Raw genomic sequence first — 22,771 nt, forward strand, 5'->3', positions numbered from 1 at the left:
AAGTGAGAAAAGCCAGCCACTGAAGACCACTTGTTCTAGGATTCCATATTTTTTTTTTAGACAGAGTCTCTCTCTGTCACCCAGGCTAGAGTGCAGTGGCGTGATCTCAGCTCACTGCAACCTCTGCTTCCCAAGTTTAAGCAATTCTCCTGCCTCAGCCTCCTAAGTAGCTGGGATTACAGGCATGTGCAACCACGCCTGGCTACATTTTGTATTTTTAGTAGAGTTGGGGTTTCACCATGTTGTCCAGGCTGGTCTCGAACTCCTGACCTCGAGATCCGCCTGCCACAGCTGGGATTACAGGCATGAGCCACCGCACCCGGTGGATTCCATTTATAATGAAGTGCCCAGAATAGGAAGAAAGGAGGTTAGCTGCCACCTAGACCAAGGTGGGAAAGAAGATTGGGTAGAAATGGAAAGTAAATGGATACATGGTCTCTTTTTGGAGAAATGAATTATATTTTAATAAAGCTGTTAAAAGTTTTTGACAGTAACATATCCTATCAAAGAAAACTAATCCATAATTTCACTAACTCAATCTGTTTTCAGCCCACTTATTTGTATATATACATATACAACTATACAATTTTAATGTATATGATACAAACGTACTCAAAAGCAGACCTCTTCAAATTAAAATGAGTATCTTTTTTTTTTTTTTGAGATGGGAGTCTCACTCTGTCGCCCAGGCTGGAATGCAGTGGCCGGATGTCAGCTCACTGCAAGGTCCACCTCCTGGTTTATGCCATTCTCCTGCCTCAGCCTCCCAAGTAGCTGGGACTACAGGCACCCGCCACCTCACTCGGCTAGTTTTTTGTTATTTTTTAGTAGAGACAGGGTTTCACCGTGTTAGCCAGGATGGTCTCGATCTCCTGACCTCATGATCCGCCCGTCTCGACCTCCCAGAGTGCTGGGATTACAGGCGTGAGCCACTGCGCCCGGCCTAAGATGAGGATCTTTTTATGTCAACAATTACTCAACACCTACACAGTACTTCACTGAATAGCTAAACCTACTGTTGGGCCATTTTCCATACCAAATTTTATATTATAAAATCACACTGCTGTAATAAACATATTGCTCAATCTCTACATCTATCTTCACAATAAATTCTAAGAATAAGTGGGTCGGCCGAGCACGGTGGCTCAAGCCTGTAATCCCAGCACTTTGGGAGGCCGAGGCGGGCGGATCACGAGGTCAGGAGATCGAGACCATCCTGGCTAACACGGTGAAACCCCAACTCCACTAAAAAATACAAAACAAAAAAACTAGCCAGGCGAGGTGGCGGGCGCCTATAGTTCCAGCTACTTGGGAGGCTGAAGCAGGAGAATAGCGTAAACCCGGGAGGCAGAGCTTGCAGTGAGCTGAGATCCGGTCACTGCACTCCAGCCTGGGCGACAGAGCGAGACTCTGTCTCAAAAAAAAAAAAAAAAAAAAAAAAAAAGAGTAAGTGGGTCAAGCCGAGAATGGTGGCTCACATCTGTAATCCCAGCCCCAGCACTTTGGGAGGCCAAGGCGGGCATATCACCTGAGGTCAGGAGTTCGAGACCAGCCTGGCCAACATGGCAAAACCCCATCTCTACTAAATATATAAAAGTTAGCCAGGCATGATGGCGGGCACCTGTAATCCCAGCCACTAGGAAGGCTGAGGTAGGAGAATCGCCTGAACTCGGGAGGTGGAGGTTGCAGTGAGTCAAGATTGTGCCACTGCATTCCAGCCTGGGTGACAGAGTGATGCTCCATTTCAAAAAACAAAACAAAACAAAAACACTAAGAGTAAGTAGGTCAAAGATATGCTCAAGACTCATGAGCTCTTAATGAGACTTAAAAACGACAGAAGATGAAAAAAAAAAATCTTCCTTGGGCACACAGTCCTACGGGTTTGGTAAACAATGAACCACATTAGTTTTTCGAGACATCACTATACTACTTCCCAAGGGTACAACCTTATGCAGCTGTGGTTTTGATGCATTCTTCAAAGCATTCCACTTTAAAATTACATATAAAAAAATCCTTAATATGCTAAGTAAAAGCAGGATATAATTATACATAATAGCAAATACCAAAAAATTGTAAAAGTCAGTCTGAAAGAAAATATATCAAAATGTTAACAGTAGGTCTGACTGATTCATTCAAGGCATTTCATTTTAAAATAACATACCAAATGCTTAATACGCACATGCACACAAAAGCAGGGCATAACTATATACGACAGAAACTCCTTTAAAAAATGCATAGACAAGTTTGAAAAAAATACACCAAAATATTACCAGGTTTAGGGGTTATTTTTAAAAATAGGCATAAAAATGATTTGTTTCCTTTTATATTGTTTTTAAAAATTTTAACAAGATACACATTCAAGGTAACTTATCTACCAAATTTCAGAACTGAAAGGAAACTGAGGGATCACCAAAACCTCATTTTAAATATTAGAAAACTAAAATTCAAAAAGACTGAATCAGGCAAAGTCATCTACCTATTAAAACAGCAGAGTTTTAACTTGCAGTGTTCCTTAAACAGGTTTTGGGCTTTCCTTTAACCACCGTAATACAGTCTTTGAAACATCTCCGAATAAAATATTCATGCTATTTCTCTATATGTACGAACTCAGACCTCAAACACCAATGTCAAAGCTTATAAGAGTCAAGACTAATGTAAAACATCCTAAGAAAACTGCAAATCATTAACTGAATTCAATACTAGTTTTGTAATACTGAGGCAACTCAAATCCTACAATGTGTTTCTTACATGGCACACACTTTGAAGTCCTAAGTGTATACATGTGCATCCCTATTTTCCTAATGATTTATAAACAAAGAAAAGCAGTTATTTCTGTTAATTCATTTTTTGTGAGTAGTATGTATACCCACAAGAACACACACAAAAATTCAGCTGTTACACAACTAGAACCCTTTTTTTTTTTTTGAGACAGAGTATCGCTATCGCCCAGGCTGGAGTGCAGTGGCCGGATCTCAGCTCACTGCAAGCTCCACCTCCCGGGTTTGCGCCATTCTCCTGCCTCAGCCTCCTGAGTAGCTGGGACTACAGATGCCCACCACCTCGCCCGGCTAATTTTTTGTATTTTTTAGTAGAGACGGGGTTTCACCATGTTAGCCAGGATGGTCTCGATCTCCTGACCTCGTGATCCGCCCGTCTCGGCCTCCCAAAGTGCTGGGATTACAGGCTTGAGCCACCGCGCCGGGCTAGAACTCTTAAAACAAACAAGTCACAGGCCAGGCATGATGGCTCATGCCTGTAATCCCAACATTTTGGGAAGCTGAGGTGGGAGGATCACTCAAACCCAGGAGTTCGAGACCAGCCTGGCCAATACGGTGAAACCCGTCTCTACTGAAAATACAAAAATTAGCTGGGCTTGGTAGCACGTGCCTATAATCCTAGCTACTCAAGGAGGCTGAGGCAGGAGAATCACTTGAACCCGGGAGGCGGAGGTTGCAGTGAGTGAAGATCACGCCACAGCACTCCAGCCTGGGTGACAGAGCGAGAGACTATCTCAAAAAAAAAAAAAAAAAGAGTCACATATACAAAACAGAAATCCTATCAGAGCCAAATATATGAAGCTCAAAACAATAACTGTTGCCAAGTAATATTGCTAAACAGAAAAATCCCATTTTTAACAACATATTGATTCTAACTTGCTGCTTCATTTCTACATTATAAATCACAAAATATGAAAGTTTATTATAAATATTTTATATTTTATAATAGCATGTATTATTCTATAATAGAAAAATGATTCAACAGACAATTGAATATGCATGCACTATTAGTCATGAACCTGCTGGTAAAAAGAGATCAATAGGGCCAGGCGTGGTGGCTCACGCCTGTAATAACAGCACTTTGGAGGCCGAGGTGGGCGGATCATGACGTCAGGGGATCGAGACCATTCTGGCTGACACAGGGAAACCCTGTCTCCACTAAAAATACAAAAAAATTAGCTGGGCATGGTGTCGGGCACCTGTAGTCCCAGCTACTAGGGAGGCTGAGGCAGGAGAATGGCATTAACCTGGGAGTCAGAGCTTGCTTCGAGCAGAGATCGCACCACTGCCACCGCACTCCAGCCTGGGCGACAGTGAGACTCTGCCTCAAAAAATAAAAATAAAAAATAAAAAAGAGATGAATAAACAGTTCATCTCATTATTTGGTGTAAAATTTAAGAGAAATCATACAAGTCCCACACCAATACATGCAGCTATGAAACTTGTATAGAAGAACTACCGTAGAAGAAAAAAACCCTATCCTATGATTCATTACTTTATTTTCTTCTTGTGACCACTATCAGTACCTCTGCATTGACCTTCACTCCTAAAACTATAAATTAGATGGGTTTTAAAACAGCCTGTGATGTATATTTAAAGTTCCTAAAACTGAGCACCCAACTTCTTTGCATTAAGACAATTAAGAGCAGTAAGGAGGAAAAAACAGCAAAATATCTTTATTTAAATTTTCTAGACTTCAAAGATATAGAGCTAGACAGGAATATCCCCTGAATTAGCAGAGGTAATTAGTCAGCAAACCTCAAACTGAGCTGCATTTCAACTTAATAAATACTACTAGTAGAAGTCTTAGAAAAATGGGTAAATCCCCACAAGTCTTGTTCCCAAAATGAAACTTAAGTTTGCCAAAGCTAAACATTTTAAATAAATAATAGCTGCTATTTAGTCTTCAATACATGCCAAGCATTGTTCTAAGCATTTTTCATGTCATGTCTTACTAGCATCCCATAATTCTGAGGCAAGATATTATTATCCCCACTTTACAAACAAGAAAGAAAAAAACACAAATATAAGTAACCTGCCCAAGATTAGATAGCAGGTTAAGTGGCAGTCAGGATTCAAAAACAAACTTCTGATCTAGTTGTCTTAAACTCTACATAAACGTTGGCTAATGGACAGCAGATGCATAATCAACAACTGACTTTATCTAGTGCACAAAGCTTTCAATCACCAAATATTTATTTAACAGCTACTAAGTGCCAGGCACTTAAGTTAATGATGACAAGACAGACAAGGTCCCTGCTGATCCAGCTCTTCGAGTGTGGGTGAGAAAAAGAAAAGAAAAAAAAAAATTCAGTCATTGTTGCAATGGAGAAAATAAACACAAGGACGAGGATGTGAGCTAAGATCTAAATGACTTCAAATATTCGATGGCATAACCTTTCCTGCAAAGGGAAAACAAAAGACCTGAGACAAGATGAGGCTTATTTGTACAACAGAAATAAGCGGTGAAAAATGTAATAAGGCTGGAGAGGTAAGCATGGGCTAGTTCATATAGGGTTTTACAAATAGCATTTGTAGGTAGTTTTTGGTTTTGATTCATTGCTAATGTTAAAATAGGGAGTCACTGAAAGTTTTCAGTGAAATGACATGATCTAATTGGGATATAAAGATCTCTTTGACTAGACAGTTGTACCTCTGTATCCGTAAGATTGTGGATTATCCTTCCCCCACGCCTACAGATACCAAAATTCATGGATGTTTAAGTCCCTTACATAAAACAGCACATATATATAATGCACACCCTCCCATATACTTTAAATCAGGGATCCCCAGTCCCCGGGCCAAGGACCAGTACCCATCCGTGGCCTGTTAGGAACCAGGCTACACAGCAGAAGGCAGGCATTACCACCTGAGCTCTGTGTCCTGTCAGATCAGTGGCAGCATTAGATCCTCACAGAAGCACAAACCCTATTGTGAACTGCACATGCGAGGGATCTAGGCTGAGTGCTCCTTATAAGAATCTAAGTAATGCCTGCTGATCTGAGGTGGAACAGTTTTCATCCCAAGACCATCCCCCCCAACCCCTGCGGAAAAAATGTCTTCCACCACTGCTTTAAATCATCTCCAGATCACTTACAATACCTAATACAATGTAAATGCTATATAGTTGTTAACACTGCATTAAGGTAACGACAAGGAAAAAAAACTACACATATTCAGTACAGCCATAACCATCTTTTTTCCCCAAATATTTTCTATCTGTGACAGGTTGACTCCACGAATACAGAACCCACAGATACAGCAGGCCAACTGTATATGAAGAGTGGAAACTGAAACCAACATAGAGTAAGTAAAAAAAAAAATTTAATTTTTTTACCCTGCAAGACAGGGTCCTACTATGTTGCAAGCCTGATTTGAACTCCTGGGCTCAAGGGATCCTCCTGCCTCAGCCTCCTGAGTAGCTAGGACTACAGGCATGTCCCAGTGTGCCCAGCTTAGAACATTATTTACAGAAGTCATTACGCATGGACTTGAATTATACAAAGATGATCAAGAGTGGACAGATCCGAATGCATTTGAAAGGAAAAGAAGATTTGCTGACTGACTAGATGTAGAAAGGGGAAAGACTGTAATATGTAATCAAGGATAATACCAAGACTTGGCTTTAGCAAGAATTGAGTCTACGTCATTCCCACTTACTAAAAATCTGCTTGAATATGTTACGTTTAAAATATCTAGTACACGGTCACAGTTAGGGCTCATTGTCTAATATTCAAAACTTGATTGCTGAATATTTACTATGAATGTCCTAAGTAAAACCAGATGTTTGTAGGCCAGGAAAAGAATGCAGTTACAAAAGAATTCTGCTCTAAATTAACAATTAAAAAATCTTAATCTATAAATCAGTTATGAATTAGTACGATTTTCCAAATACCCCTTTCTTCTTGTATGTTCTTACTATCCCATCTCCCTAACTCCTGGCTAGCAGACTAAACTACTCATGCAAAATCCAAACTAAAAAGTTCAAACAGGCCAGGCACAGTGGCTCATATCTGTAATCCCAGCACTTTGGGAGGCCAAGGCAGGTGGATCACTTGAGGTCAGGAGTTTGAGAACAGCCTGGCCAACATAGTGATAACCCTATCTCTACTAAAAATACAAAAATTAGCTGGGTGTGGTGGCGGGTGCCTGTCATCCCGGCTACTTGGGAGGCTGAGGCAGGGGGAACGCTTGTATCTGGGAGGTAGAGGTTACAATGAGCGGAGATTGTGCCACTGCACTCCAGCCTGGTCAACAGAGGAGACACCATCTCAAAAAAAAAAAAAAAAAAAAAAAAAAAATTCAGGTAGCCTGTAATCTCAGCACTTTGGGAGGCTAAGGCAGGAGGATCACTTGAAACCAGGCCCAGGAGACCAGTCTGGGCCATGTAGCAAGACTCCGTCTCTAAATAATAACAATAATAATAATAATAAAAAATACAAAAATTAGTCAACTACTGTAGTATCAGCTACTTGGGAAGTTGAGATGGGAGCATCACTTGGGCCCAGGAGTTAAAAGGCTACAGTCAACTATGATCACCACTGTGCTCCATCCTGGGCCACAGAATGAGACTTGTCTCAAAAAAAAAACTTCAAATAACCACCCTCCCAAATTTTGAGGGGAAAAAAGATCATCAGCGACTTAGTTTCCAAAAATTAATCTTTTTCGTTTTTTAGAGACAGAGTCTCACTCTGTCACCCAGGCTGGAGTGCAATGACATGATCTCAGCTCACCACACCCTCTGCCTCCCGGGTTCAAGCAATTCTCCTGCTTCAGTCTCCCGAGAAGCTGGGACTATAGGTACACACCACCACGCCCAGCTAATTTTTATATTTTCAGTAGAGATGGGGTTTCACAATATTGGCCAGGCTGGTCTTGAACTCCTGACCTCGTGATCCTCCCACCTCAGCCTCCCAAAACGCTGGCATTACAGGCCTAAGCCACCACGCCCAGCCCAAAATTAATCTCAAGTCACCGCCAGACCAACATACATATGGGGCAGCACTGCTTTTCCAAAGATAAATGATATAAGAACACTAAGGCAAAAACCAAGGGCATTTTGAAATGAAAATTCAGTATCATTAATTTAACTTTAAAGTTAAATACATTTGAATTCCTTGAATATATCCTAAATTCTTGAATTATTAGTAATTCATTGTCTTCATTAACTACCTAATTACCTATTAACTAAACAACAGTTAAGTTTAGTTACTTGGTTTAGTTTGCTTTGGTTTAAAGCGTACATATATTTGGCCAGGCCACGCTTGTAATCCCAGCACTTTGGGAGGCAGAGGTGGGCAGATCACGAGGTCAGGAGATCGAGACCACGGTGAAACCCCATCTCTACTAAAAATACAAAAAATTAGCCGGGCATGGTGGCGGGCACCTGTAGTCCTAGTTACTCAAGAGGCTGAAGCAGAAGAATGGCATGAACCCGGGAGGTGGAGCTTGCAGTGAGCCGAGATGGCGCTACATTCCAGCCTGGGCAACGGAGTGAGACTCTGCCTCAAAAAAAAAAAAAAAAAAAAAAAGGGTACATATATTTATAATGTGAAAATCCTTTCAAATGCTAGGGAAGGGATAATCATTCCTCTTCTGAATTTAAAATAGTAATGTAAGAAGGGACTGTGTGTTCTATAAGACTATAAGGATATATAGAAGTATAAAATCTGTTCCATTTCAGGCTGGGCATGGTGGCTCATGCCTGTAATCCCAGCACTTTCGGAGGCCGAGGCGGACTGATCATGAGGTCAGGAGATCGAGAGCATCCTGGCTAACACGGTGAAACCCCATCTCTACTAAAAATACAGAAAATTAGCTGAGCATGGTGACGGGTGCCTGTAGTCCCAGCTACTGGGGAGGCTGACGCAGGAGAATGGCATAAACGCGGGAGGCGGAGCTTGCAGTGAGCGGAGATCGCGCCACTGCACTCCAGCCTGGGCAACAGAGCAAGACACCATCTCAAAAAAAAAAAAAAAATCTGTTCCATTTCAGACAAAAATCAGAATTAAAGAATTCTAAGCTTATAAAACTGAAAAATGCTAAGGAATGTCCACTCACATTACCACAGTATTTCCAAACTTCAATTTCCAGATCAGAATCCAAACTTCCAGATCAGAATCATCCGGAAGGCTTGGTTTTTTGTTTTTTGTTTTTTTTTGAGACGGAGTCTCGCTCTGTGGCCCAGGCTGGAGTGCAGTGACCGGATCTCAGCTCACTGCAAGCTCCGACTCCCGGGTTCACACCATTCTCCTCCCTCAGCCTCCCGAGTAGCTGGGACTACAGGCGCCCGCCACCACGCCCGGCTAATATTTTGTATTTTTTAGTAGAGACAGGGTTTCACCGTGTTAGCCAGGATGGTCTTGATCTCCTGACCTCGTGATCCGCCCGTCTCGACCTCCCAAAGTGCTGGGATTACAGGCTTGAGTTACCGCGCCCGGCCGGAAGGCTTGTTAAAACAGATTTTTGGCTCCACACTCACAGCTTGATTCAGTAGGTCTAGAGTAAGACCTAAGAACTTTTTTTTTTTTGAGACAAGGTCTGCAATGGTGAGATCTTGGCTCACTGCAAGCTTTGCCTTCCCAGCTCAGGTGATGGTTCCACCTCAGCCTCCGGAGCAGCTGGGACCACATGTGTGTGCCACCACAAACGGCTAATTTTTGTATTTTTTGTAGAGACACAATTTCACCATGCTGCAGGCTGGTCTCCGAACTCCTAACTCAAGCGATCCTCCCGCCTTGGCCTCCCAAAGTGTTGGGATTACAGGTATGGGCCACCACACAAAGTCAAGAACTTACATTTTAACTAAAGTTCCCATGAGATGCTAATGGTGCTAGACCTGACAACACACTTTGAAAAGCCCTACTCTAATATACACTGCACAATTTTCCATTAAAAGATACCTTTGTCCTCTACTAAATTTACTGAAGAGTTTCTTTAGAGTATCCCATGGAATCAGAAATGTATCACTTCTTAAAAATTCTATTATTATACATAGAACACACTTGAACCTAACTCTAATTATGATGAAGGCCAAATCAATTCTGGATCCAAAGTTGTATTTTTAAAAAAACTAATTATGAAATATTGTACTATACCCTCAAAATAAAATATCCAGAACTGGTAAGTCTACACAGACAGTAGACTAGTGGTCATTTAGGGTTGGAGAGGGGAAAGTGATCAACAATAGGTTATGATAGTAAATATACTAAAATCTATTGACTTACACACTTTAAGCAGGTGAACTTCTTTGTATATAAATTCCATCTCAATAAAGCTATTAAAGACATTGTGTGAAAGTTTATACAGTAGCTAAGCAACATTAAACCAAATATTGCCATCGTAGCCACTCTTAGGAATAGGTAATTCTAATCAGAATAGCAATCGTTTTGTTTCTCCTCATCCCAGGTAAACAACACTACCACAATTATGACAGACTCCAAACTTCAAGTCCAAAATCAACCAGATCATATCGTATTTGCAAGGCCATTAAATTATAGGTACGTAGGAATATTCTTTGGGAAATTAATGGTAGCCTCCAGAGTGATCCCATGCACTTGGCAGTAACATGCTTCAACATTCAGCTGCAATTTCTGAAAAATTTGCTTCACCACATTAGTTCTCTGCCCACATATCCATCAGAGGCAGCAGAGCTTCAGGGACCATATAAACACAAGGAGGCAAGTATCTAGACTTCCTCTTCTCACCTTCCCCACAATATACACAGTTTGTATATCTGATATCATAAAACCAAAAATTAGGTACCAAGTAGTCCTTATAAAAAGCACTTACTGCATAGGAATATTAGATAACTTATTAAAACTTTCCCTACATATTTTCATCCATCAACCATTCTTATTGCTGAGAGAATTTCTACTTTCCTTTTTGGTTAAGGAAATATCAATTCCAATAAAAAATAAACCTACAGCATCTGTAAACACTACCTTAAAAAGAGACTTAAAGGCTCTTTCCAAAGTTCAAAGATTTTAAAGTTTCCTATTACGTTACTATTTCCCCCTTGAATTAATGTCTACTGCCCAATAACCCTGTTAAATTAGCTCTGATTTGCCTTTAAAGCTAACAGGACTTACGTCTCATGAGTTCCAAAAAAGAAAATGGGTAGTTTGTTTGTGGGTGGCTTTACAGCTCCATCAGGAACTTCATCTACCTAAAAGAAAAGTGAGAAAAATTAAAATATTTTAAAACACACACACCTCAACATTTATCTGAATAAACGAGAGCAAAACATCCAAAAAGGATCTGTTATAAAATGGACCAGTTCTGCAGGCCCAGAATCTCCTATCCCCAAATCTGAAACCCAAGAAACTCTGAAAACCACAATTTCTGTTAAAACTCATTTGGTGGCAAAACCTGGACTGACACTGCGGGTATCAGTCATTTCTTTTGTCCACCTACTGTTTCCACTGTTCTTTGCAGATAATTAAGATTATCATGTGCTATTCCAGACCACACCAGAAGCAAAATATATATGTACTCTCCCTGCCTTCCTAAAATCCCAAAATTCGGAATTATTAATCATATCATCATTTCAGGTAAGGAGTCTGAATCTATTTGACAACCCTAAATGTTAGTTCTGCAGGAAATCTATACAAATAACAGAATAATGTAAAAGCAGACATTGACAAAAGTTTAAATTAGTACCTCCCGAAGTCTGAAAAGCTTATGAAAAGATCCTTCACTAATATGCCTGAATCACATGAGGCTAGCTGTTCCTTTTTCACTGCTCTTTCAACCTTTTAAATTATATAAGGCAGAAATCATCAGGTGCTATCACATCTAATATATCCATAATATTTGTTACTTTCCCTTATCAATAAAGGAAAAGCAGACCTCAGGACTAAAGCAGTACTACCTAGCTAGAATCTAACAACATGTCGGCCAGGCATGGTGGCTCACGCCTGTAATCCCAGCACTTTGGGAGGCTGAGGCTGGTGGATCATGAGGTCAGGAATTCAAGACCGGCCTGAGCAATATGGTGAAACCCCATCTCCACTAAAAATACAAAAATTAGCCCAGCGCGATGGCAGGTGCCTGCAATCTCAGCTACTCGGGAGGCTGAGGCAGGAGAAACGCTTGAACCTGGGCAGCAGAGGTTGTAGTGAGCCAAGATGATGCCACTGCACTCAAGCCTGGGTGACAGAGTGAGACTCTGTCTTAAAACAAAAAACAAACAAACAAAAAGAATTTAACATCATATCTATTTTAAATGTCATAATTTTCGTAATTTCAGAAACACTTCAATTTGAAAATCAGCTGACTTTCTTAAGAAGGGGGCTGACCATTAGAGGACCTACTATCCCCTCTGTAATCATTATGGTGTTGCAGAAAAGACCATGAGGATGACTGAACTGGTTATTCATAAGTGAAGTCTAAAGGCTCTCACACATCAACAGAATCATTACCACCCAGTATCTCTAGGGACCTATTTCCCCACCAATATGATGAAGATCACACCTGTTATCTGAACTTTGTGGGAAGGTCCCGATAATTGCAAAAATGCTTAATCCCTTAAGAGATAATTTGTTAACCCAGTTCATATGCTTCTTTCTGCTAGCAAACAGCTTTAAGAGTTTATGCAAGTACCTAGCACCTATAGCCTTTAACAAATGCCAGGCAAAATTCGATTTTTTAAAATGATTATTACTGGTAAAGGATTATGTACATGAATGTTTAAGACTTAAAAATTAAAGTCTGGGACATGCAGACAGAAATGTTAAAGCAAAAATTGCAACAAGAGGTGTCACCTTTACAGCTCAGACTTTAAATATGTACTCTAAACTCTCTACAGCAAAGATTTCAAATTTCTAATGAAAACAGAAAAAGGAAATCATTGTTGGACACAGAATACACCAAAACTAAATGCAGCTGTTTCTCAGAACAAAATGACGGGGAAAAGGGAAAAGACAAACACTTCCCTTCCAATCCAAATGAACTTGTTAAATAAGGAAAACACTGTGGTCTTCCAAAGGCTACCCTATTTTATTTTCAGTAGCACTCTTAGTCACTTAACGTGAGCGTGGGGAGGGTGATTTGGGAGATTTTTAAAACGTTTCATTGGCTTTCAACTGCATTGTGGCATGCAAATCAGAATACAGATGTATTAGACAACCTCAGATTTTCAAACACCTCAAAATAAACAAGGATACCTCGATAATCATGAAAAAGTATATTAGAGGGGCCTTAAACCTGATCAGTTTCCCTGGGCTCCATTTGAACGTGAATTGTGAGCATTATATGTACTACATTCCATTTAAGGTTGTTGCCCTCAGGCTCACAATATACTTGGAAGTCAAAGCATACACAGAGTAAGAATTAAAACAAAAGATTATCACGAAAGGAATAGATTAGAAAGTAAAATATATAGACAAGGATTATGACTAAGGATTGTTCAAGTAAGACTGCACCGAAAAGGCAGACTTTATAGGCAAGGAAAAAAGCTTTGGAAGGAAACTTGTGAACAGGAGTCTACGTAGAGCAGCTAGATGGAAGAAAGTCAAGGAACAGTGATCATTCTACACTTGGATGGCACTCTCAACTCCTAGACAGGACTCTGTTATCTAATGGGTATTTTCCCCCATTCCTCTTCCCTGCTGACATAACTAAAACTATAGAATTTAACTATTTTTAAGAAACACATTTTCAAAGGAGAGTAAATTAGTCGAAAATAAATGGCTTGGAAAAATACAACTTCAGAACACCATATATTTTTAAAGGATCTCGAGTTTACCCAATCTAATGGATTGCAACATATTTTAGGTCCTATCTATCACTGTTTTAGAGCCTGGGTACCACCATAAACAAAAATACCCCTTTTTCTAAAAATGGAGCGTATATCTTTAAACAGTCTCAATTCCTAAATGTCACAAAACATCCTGGGTCCTTAATCATTTCTCTGTACCACTAGATGTGAACTCAGGAATCTGGTCCACACCTCCGTTTTGCCTATTGGAAACGAAAAGGTAAAACAACTTCTTCAAGGTCATAAACACCTCAAATAAAAAGGGAGAAATGAATTTTCTGGCCCTTCCTCGGTGCTAAACTACTATAATACTTTCAAGAATATCCAGTCCTGAATCTCTGTATTAAACAAGCAAATCCAGAAGGCCTCATCAAGTACAAGGTATTTTTTTAAAAACCCTGTAAATGCAATTTAATCACATACGCACTTCTCTGACATCCAAGAGTTTGTGTGTAATCTGCACAAATTCCAGATATTTTGTACTTGATCCAAAATTACGGAAATGTCAATGTTTCAATAATTTTTAAACAAAATTCATTCTTCATTATTTCACCTACAATGGAATATTAACTAGTAACGTATTTAAATATTTCCTAGGGAAAAAATCTGTCCAAGTCGGCCAATAAACCATAGAGAAATACACAGGTATGTAGAAACGTCTGAATTTTTATAATTACATGGGAGATTAGTGGGTAAAAAACTAAAATGAAAAATCAGGTTACAAATGAGACGAAAGCGAGGGAGAGAAAGGACAGAGGAAAAAATGAAGAGACACGGTGGGCAGCAGGCCTCCGGGGAAGAGGGTAGCACTGCTAAGCGCAAGGGCTACAAATCACTTACTCGAGCTGGCCAATGAGGATAACCTTTCATCTTGGCGAAGATGAGGTCTCCAGGTTTGAAATCGCGAGTCATGTTTCGGGGGCGAGACTGGGGGTCCGAAGCCCGGGAGGCGACGAGGAGATGCGGCGGCGCGGGGATGCGGGCGGCGGACACTGGCCGCCCACGGGCTGGGGATGATGCCTCGGGGCGTCCCGACGCGCCTGCCAGGGAGAGCACCGAGGGCGGTTAAAGCGAAGAACCCCGAAGGGAGGGGCCGCAAGGGGAGGGGGAGGGGAGCCGGCGGGTGGGGGTGGCAGAGCGAGGGGAGGGCCGCCTCCCGCTCCTCCCCCGCCAGTGCGCTGCCTCCGCGCCGGGGCAGGTCCTCCGCCCCGCCACCGAAGAGACGCCACCACCTGAGGCGGGGATGCTGCCCGGCCCGAAATCTCCCGTCCGCTCGCCCCATCTTTCTCCGGGCTTTTTCCACCGGGCTTAAGCCCTAGAAGGGAGGGGTTGCATGGGAGAGAAAAAGGCAGGGATTCCGAGAGGCGAGCGGCCCCCTTCCGCCCACGCAAGGCCTCCCCCGCAACCTGCTGCCCAGCGACTGCAGCCTCGGCCCCCTCGGCTCCCGAGCGGGCCGCGTCCACTTCTCCGCTACAGCCAGGAGCGAGGCCACCGGGGGGGGGGCGGGGCGAGTCCCCGTCGCCCGCTCACCTGCCGGGGCCGCGGGCGCCGACGCTGCGGTTGCTGGCCGGTCGCCTTTACCCGCGTCCACGCAAGCCACCTGCGCCACCAGCTGCCGCAGAGGCGTCTCAACGGCTCGGAATCGCAACCGCGCCGCCGCTGCCGCCGCCGTAGCTGCGCTGCTCCCGCGCGGCTCCCGCTCGGCGCCCGCTAGCACTGGGGCGCGACCATCTGCTTACCGAGAGAGGGGGGATGATGCAGCACCCGGCGAAGGCGTGTGGCTCCGAAGCCGATTTTCTGAAAATCTAGGTCCCCAAGTTCGCTTTCATGTAACAAGTGCATGCAGATGGAGAGGGAGACGCAAGCGAAGAAGAAAGGACTGGGCGAAAATAGTTCGGCCTGCCGCAAGTTCCCCCTGCGGTTTGCAGAGTGGTCGGGCCCGGCCCGCCCCTGCTGGCCTCTCTGCGTGTGTGTATTTGTATGTGTACTGTATGTAAAAGGCGGGGAGGGAGGAAATGATTGTTGTGGACGCGGTTTGGGGGCGGGTATCCGGGCCTGTATCCCTTGGCTGCGTGTTAGGGAGAAACTGGCAGTAAAGCTTCATGTTCTTGTATCGTTTTCCAGGGTGGGGAGGCTTGAAGGCTGCTTTTGCGCGGTTTGCATCATCCAAAAAAGAGGAGCTGTGCGAAAACCCAAAGATGAAATTGGAGCATGCGGCGGTTGCAGGGTGTGCTGCATGCAGGCCTCTTGCACCTCGCTGAATGGGCCTCGTAGTCTCCTTTTCCTTGAAATTGTAATATGAGAGAGCCCTATTTGATTTATTTTACATTTGAATCACCAAGAACTATTAAGAAAAATGCAGCCCTACTGAATGCAAAATGCGAAGGGTGGAAAACAATGACAGGAAAACAGAAATCTTTTAGATAGGATGTGGGTTCGGGCCCTAACTAAATTTTAGCTGCATCCAAATTTTTTCTCCCTAGTAGAATAGGAGCTAGTAGGTGGTACAATGTATAAGTGTTACTAAACCTCAAATATTTTCTCTCTTAAAATGCTCTTCAAGGGCTTTTAAAGATCATTTTATTTTTTGATCCTTTAGAGAGGCTGAAAATATTTTTAAACAGAATGTTAAGACATAAAAATAAGAATAATAAGACATATTGGCACCTAGATAATACTGCTTTAAATACAGGACTCAACTGGAAATGAATTAGGGAAAGCTGTTTTGAGTTGGTAAAAATTGAGAATTTTTTGAAAGCAATACAGCATGTCTTTAAATACGAATGAAAGAAGACAGTCCCAAAGTAAAATGTCCTGCAAGGAGTTTCGAGAAATTATACCTGGGCAATACACGGAGAGTTCCAAGTGGAGCAAAAAGAGAAATTGGCTGGCAAAGGAGAAGGAAGGGTTGGTGATGTGTCTTGAAGCTTCTCATTCTGAATTTGAATTTAATGTGTGTAGTAGGAAGCTACTATAAGTTGCTGAGCAAGAAAGAGGTAAAAATGATTATTTAACCAGTTCTTGATGTTTCAAGGTAAATGATAGTAGAAAGAGGCTGGGGGTAAGTAGAGTACTCACGAAATGACCCATTTCTCAGTGAGACTGGTGACTAAGAAAGGGGAAGGAAGAGCACAACTAAGTAATTACACAACGGAATAGTTGTCAGGTGTTGGCTATAAATTATGCATAAGAAAATGTGGAAAAAGATGTATTGAAGAAAAGTCCAAGATACAGAGTGAGAGACCAAAGCATCATCCAGCAATCATTTTTGTGTGTGTGTTTGTGTGCACTTTATTTGTTCTAAACCCTGTAAGGCCTTGCTACTTCAAGTGTGGTCCAGGGCCCAGCTGCAAGGGCTACCTGGGAGCTCAGGTAAAGCTCAGCCCTTCCGCAGGCCTTTAAATCATAATCTGCGTTTTAACAGAATCCCTAGGTGATTCTTACGCATATTCAGTTTGAGAAATTGCTTTAGAGGATACCTCAGACTGTAAGAACTTCAAACTAAGGAAAACAGACATAAAATAAGTTATAATTAATGTTAAACATAACTTTTCACTAGTACTAATGGTAGGACCAACAAGTAAAGAGGGGGTAGTTAGTGTTGGGGGGGACCTCAGAAAAGAAAAAACAAAGAGAAAATGGAAAAGCATTGATGTTTTAGTATTAGTGGGTTTTTTTTTTTTTTTTTTTAAAAAGGAAGTACCATACTTAGCTCTTGCTGCCTTTAAGTTTGTCCGTTTCAACCTGTGGTAGTTTGTAGACAACAGGAGATACCCTTTAAACAATAAAGGCAAAACAGGTGGTGGTTTAAGCTTCCAGAGAACAAAAGCCCAGGATCCCTGGGAGCAACAGTTCTGAATCTGAGAGGAAAGGGGGAGGGGAGGGCAGGGAACAGGGAAGGAAAGCTGGGCACATCCTAGCAACTTGGAGAACTTTTCTGTGCTCTTCTCCCCCTGTGATCTTTTCCAGCCATGCTTGGTGCAGCCCTCCCCCATAGTCAGCCTTCTTAGTGGGGATGCTTGAAAAAATATACCAAAATGGAGATCAGAGGAGCAATGGGAAAAGTTATAAGGAGAAAGAATATAATTTCCAAAACAACTGAAGAAAAGGTGGGGGGCAGGAAAATCTAAATGAGTTGAGGCAGGAACTTGGCCTACATTCTCTCATTTAACCAAAGTGCCACTATCCCCATTTCACAGATGAGAAAATAGGCTCACAGAAGATAAGCAACTTGCCCAAGATCACACTCTAGTCCAGGGGCCAAAGTAACATTCTGGCCCCTCTGGCTAGTTGCCCATGCCTTTTCGTGATTCCACATCGCCTCTAGGTGGGGCAGGGAGTCAGCAAGGCTGAAGGAGGAGTGGCTTATAATTAGAAAAAGATGCTGGAAGGAAAAGCAGCCCAGTACTTACTCTTCCACCTTCCGCCTTTGGGCTTGAAAGTATTCCCAGCTTAAAATTTCCTAACAACCTCCCTCCACGCCATGCCATTCCCCAGCTTGTCCCCAGCACTTAACTCCTTCTGGTCCTAAGAAACTCAACCCAAAAATCACCTCTGGAAAGGCTGTGACCTAATCTTAGAGTAACAAAAATTTCTTATTTACACTCTTTCCTACTAATCTGTAAACTGCTTAGAAGCGGCACTATCTTATTCATCGGTGCAGGTACTCAATAAAAAAGTGCCGGGCATGGTGGCTCATGTCTGTAATCCCAGCACTTTGGGAGGCCAAGGCAGGCAGATCACAAGGTAAGACCAGCCTGGCCAATATGGTAAAACCCCGTCTCTACTAAAAATACAAAAATTAGCCGGGCATGGTGGTGCGCGCCTGTTAATCCCAGCTACTCAGAAGGCTGAGGCAGGAGAATCCCTTGAACCTGGGAGGCAGAGGTTGCAGTGAACCAAGATAACCCCACTGCACTCCAGCCAGGGCAACAGAGCAAGACTCTGTCTCAAAAAAAAACAATTTGTTTTCAAAAATGTTTATTTAATGAATGAGAGGGAGTGGCAAGTGAAAAAACCCAGCAGACTCATTAATCCTTTAGGGTGAGAAAGCAGGTCAGTATGACACATGAAAGTTTTTGTTTTGACTTTATGAATTTTTCTTGTACAGTACTTAAAGGTTAACCCTTTAACAGCAGTGACATTTTTTACTCACTACAAATACATTCATTTTAACCATTTTAATGAAAATCTTTCTAGATGAGATCTCTATTCTAAAATAGCAACAGTCTCTTCCTTCGTATCTTTTACGTAATTTCCTACCTTGATACACAGTGTTAGTGATGCACCTTCAACTTATTGGTATGAACAAGTATTAGAGAACTGTTTTCTCATGTTTTATATGTAAATCCTCATGGTGGGTAAATAGTGGGAAGTTAGCAAGAATATGGGGGAAATAAAGAGCATTAATCAAAGAGCTAGTTTAGTTGGGGATGTCATAAATCCAATCTAGGTCTCACTTCCCATGAAAATCAATAAGCATTCGAAGCTTTGGCTCTTAGGTAGGCAAAAGAGAGCATGTACTAGCTTATGAGCTGATAACTAGGTTTACTGCTGAGCCGCTTTACCAATGTTTAGAAGAGAGTTGTTTTCGGCACATGAGATGAGAGAAGTCTTAAGGAATCTGAATGCTCTTTAGAGAGACTAGAAAGAAGCAAGTCAAAGACAGAGTTTGACAGTTGACCTGTGTGTACTATTGGTGCCTTTTGTGAAGACTGCCTAGACTGTGGGCTGTTGTAGTGGGAATTTTTTTTTTTTTTTTTTTTTTTAAGATGGAGTCTCGCTCTGTCACACAGGCTAGAGTGCACTGGCACAACCCCAGCCCACTATAACCTCCACCTCCTGAATTCAAGCAATTATCCTGCCTCAGCCTCCCAAGTAGCTGGGATTACAGGCGCCCACCACCACACCCAGGTATTTTTTTGTATTTTTAGTAGAGACAGGGTTTCACCATGTTGGCCAGGCTGGTTTTGAACTACTGACCTCAAGTCATCCGTCCACCTTGGCCTCCCAAAGTGCTAGGATTACAGGAGTGAGCCACCACACCCGGCTTTTTTTTTTTTTTTTGAGACAGAATCTCACCCTGTTGCCCAGGCTGGAGTGCAGTGGTGCAATCTTGGCTCACTGCAACCTCCGCCTAGGTTCAAGCGATTCTCTTGTCTCAGCTTCCCAAATAGCTGGGATTACAGGCTTGTGCCACCATGCCCGGCTAATTTTTTTTTTGTAGTTTTAGGAGAGATGGGGTTTTGCCGCGTTGGCCAGACTGGTCTCGAACCCCTGACCTCAGGTGATCTGCCCTCCGCGGCCTCCCAGAGTGCTGGGATTACAGGTGTGAGTCACAGTGCCCGACCTCCAGTGGGATTTTTTTTTTTAATCGCTAGATGACCTGATTACTTCTCATCTCAGGTACTTGGTTTGCTGCTTTCTTACATCTCCATCTCCAGTCTCAGTTAAGGCTTCTCTTATCCCACATGTGTGTATGCCATACTCCTCTTTGACTCTGCTGCCTGATTTTGCCTTTGTCCATTCTTCATCTTATTCCTTTGTCTACATTCTTTCTCGTTCTCCTCCGTGTTCTTACTCTGTGATTTTGGTGTGTGAGGTGTGTAGCTCTGAAAGTAAAATGATCTCTTGCTCTGGTCAATAGACCTACCAACCTACTGATGTCTTTTATTGTCTTTGTACCATTGATTCTTCTAGGTCAGCTTTCTCAGAGTGTTTTTTGAGAACAATAGTATAGCTTGAGAAGTTAAAAGGCGTAAATTAGGGAAAAGGAAATTTTATAGGCAAGTGAATTTGAGAAACACCAAGTCAAAGTTGCATGGCTTTCTTTAAAGTAAGATATCTCAAAGCTGTTAATATATTAAATTTGCTTTATGAATTTCTAAAATGGGTTTTTAGCCATCAGTCTAAAGTTATTTGATAATGGAACCCCCCCTTTCTTTTTTCCTGGAAAACCCTCACCTAGGACTAGTGATGGTAAATATTGTACCATGCAACGTTTTGGCGATGTGCTTTCTTATGAGCTCATTGATTAGCAGGGGATGTGAGGCTGAGCTCTGATAGCCAGACAGACACCAGAGGCTTTACTTTAAACTCAAATTTAATGTATCTTAATATTTAGGAAAAGTAACTCACATGCTCGATGTTCAATTGCAGAGAAAAAACTAGTAGTTACAACTTTGATACGACATAAGAAAAGAGAGCACAGGATTTGGAGTCAAGCATGAGTTCTGATCATGGCTCTGTCACTTTCAACAAGTGCTCTTAGGCAACTCCTTTAACTTCATGTACTTATTTTCTTGTCAGTGAAATGTGAATAAGGACACTTGCTTTGGAGAACTATTGTGAGGATTAAATTAGATCATACATACATAATGTGCATATTAGTATCTTAGCCATATTTACAACCTAGGGGAAAAAATAAATGTCTTCCATGACCAAGACATAACCCTATGTCTTCCATAGGGTTATGCTGTGACTGGGTCTAAAATCCAACTAGATATAGAGGGAAAAGTTCTGTATGAAAACTTCACTTCTAAGGACTGCTGAATGACAAATTACTGGTTTGACTTTGCTGTTTGGGGATTTTTTTTTTTCTTCTTGTTGGATTGGTCTTTTTATATTATGATTTTTTTTTTTGAGACAGGGTCTTGCTGTGTTGCCCAGGCCAGAGTACAGTGGCCTGATCTCGGCTCACTGCATCCTCAAAACTCCCAGGCTCAAGTGATCCTTCCCTCTCAACGTCTGGAGTAGTTGGGAATACAGTCACATACCACTATCCCCGGCTATTTTTTTTTTTTTTTATTTTTTGTAGAGATAAGGTCTCCCTGTGTTGCCCAGGCTGATCTCAAACTCCTGGTCTCAAGCAATCCTCCTGCCTCGGCCTCCCAAAATTGTAGGATTATGGGCGTGAGCCACAGTGCCTGGCCTGGTTGTTTTTTTTTTTTTTTAAGATTTTATTTTTTTGAGAGCAGTTTTAGATTCACAGCAAAATTGAGAAGATACAGATGTATCCCATATGCCCTCTACCCCCACACCTGCATAGCCTATGTCATTATCAACATCCCCCACTAAAGTGTTACATTTTTTTATGATCGATGAAACTACATTGACATATCACCCAAAGTCCATAGTTTACATTAGGGTTCACTATTGCTTTGTGCATTCTGTGGGTTTGGACAAATTTATGATGACATGTATCTGCCACTGTAACATCATACAGAATGAGGCAGTTTCACTGCCCTCAAAATCCTTTCTGCCCTGCCTGTTCATCCATCCATTCCCCGAGTCATGGCAACCACTTATCTTTTTACTGTCTTCATACTTTCACCTTTTCCAAATCATACTGTATGTAACCTTTTCAGATTGGCTTCTTTCACTTGGTAATCTGCATTTAAGTTTTCTCCATGTTTTTGCATGGCTTAATAGGTAATTTCTTTTTAGTTCCAAATCATATTTCATTGTTTATTCAAATATTCACCTACTGAAGGACATGTTGGTTGCTTCTAAGTTTTGGCAATTATGAATAAAACTGCTATAAACAACTGTGTGCATGTTTTGTGTGAACATAAGTTTTCAACTTATTTGTGTAAAGACCAAGTTCTGTAATTGCTGATTCATATGTTTATGTTTAAGAATATGTTTTGCTTTTAAGAAATTGCCAAACTGTTTTCCAAAGTGGTTGTACCATTTTATATTCCCACCAGCAATGAATGAGAGTTCCTGTTGCTCCACATGCACATCAGCATTTGGTGTTGTATTTTGGATTTTGGCCATTCTGTTAGATGTGTATTAGGTATCTCATTGTTATTCTATTTTTTTTTTTTTATATTATAGCTCAACTTACTAGCTCCTCCGCAGTGGTTAGTAGAAGATTTCTGCTTAAGTATGTTTTATGTGTGTCCTTTAGTCAAGAAAATATTTGTTAAGACATTAACCTAGAATAATGTGGAAACCTAAGGTGGCTTGGAGAAAACAGAGTTTATGTACAGATAACAAAATATTTAGAAAATACAAAGTAGGGCCGGGCGCGGTGGCTCAAGCCTGTAATCCCAGCACTTTGGGAGGCCGAGACGGGTGGATCACGAGGTTAGGAGATCGAGACCATCCTGGCTAACACGGTGAAACCTCGTCTCTACTAAAAAAAAATACAAAAAAAAACTAGCCAGGCGAGGTGGCAGGCACCTGTGGTCCCAGCTGCTGGGGAGCCTGAGGCAGGAGAATGACATAAACC

General features: G+C 41.8%; 1 protein-coding gene across 4 annotated transcripts in view; it reads right to left on the bottom strand.

The window, feature by feature from the left end:
* Positions 1 to 15,171, bottom strand: part of PSIP1 (PC4 and SRSF1 interacting protein 1) — a 50,632-nt gene extending 35,461 nt beyond the window's left edge. For all 4 annotated transcript variants that reach the window (XM_007969195.3, XM_007969196.3, XM_037998372.2 and 1 more), the window contains exons 1-3: positions 15,067 to 15,171; positions 14,377 to 14,576; positions 10,868 to 10,944 (exon numbers count right to left, since the gene is read on the bottom strand). In XM_007969195.3, the coding sequence (XP_007967386.1) occupies positions 10,868 to 10,944; positions 14,377 to 14,448 (149 nt within the window). In that variant the 5' untranslated portion in view covers positions 14,449 to 14,576; positions 15,067 to 15,171. The remainder of the gene's footprint in view (positions 1 to 10,867; positions 10,945 to 14,376; positions 14,577 to 15,066) is intronic.
* Positions 15,172 to 22,771: the final 7,600 nt, after the last annotated feature.

Source organism: Chlorocebus sabaeus, chromosome 12, assembly GCF_047675955.1.
Source record: "Chlorocebus sabaeus isolate Y175 chromosome 12, mChlSab1.0.hap1, whole genome shotgun sequence".
In the NCBI taxonomy this organism is placed as follows: domain Eukaryota; kingdom Metazoa; phylum Chordata; class Mammalia; order Primates; family Cercopithecidae; genus Chlorocebus; species Chlorocebus sabaeus.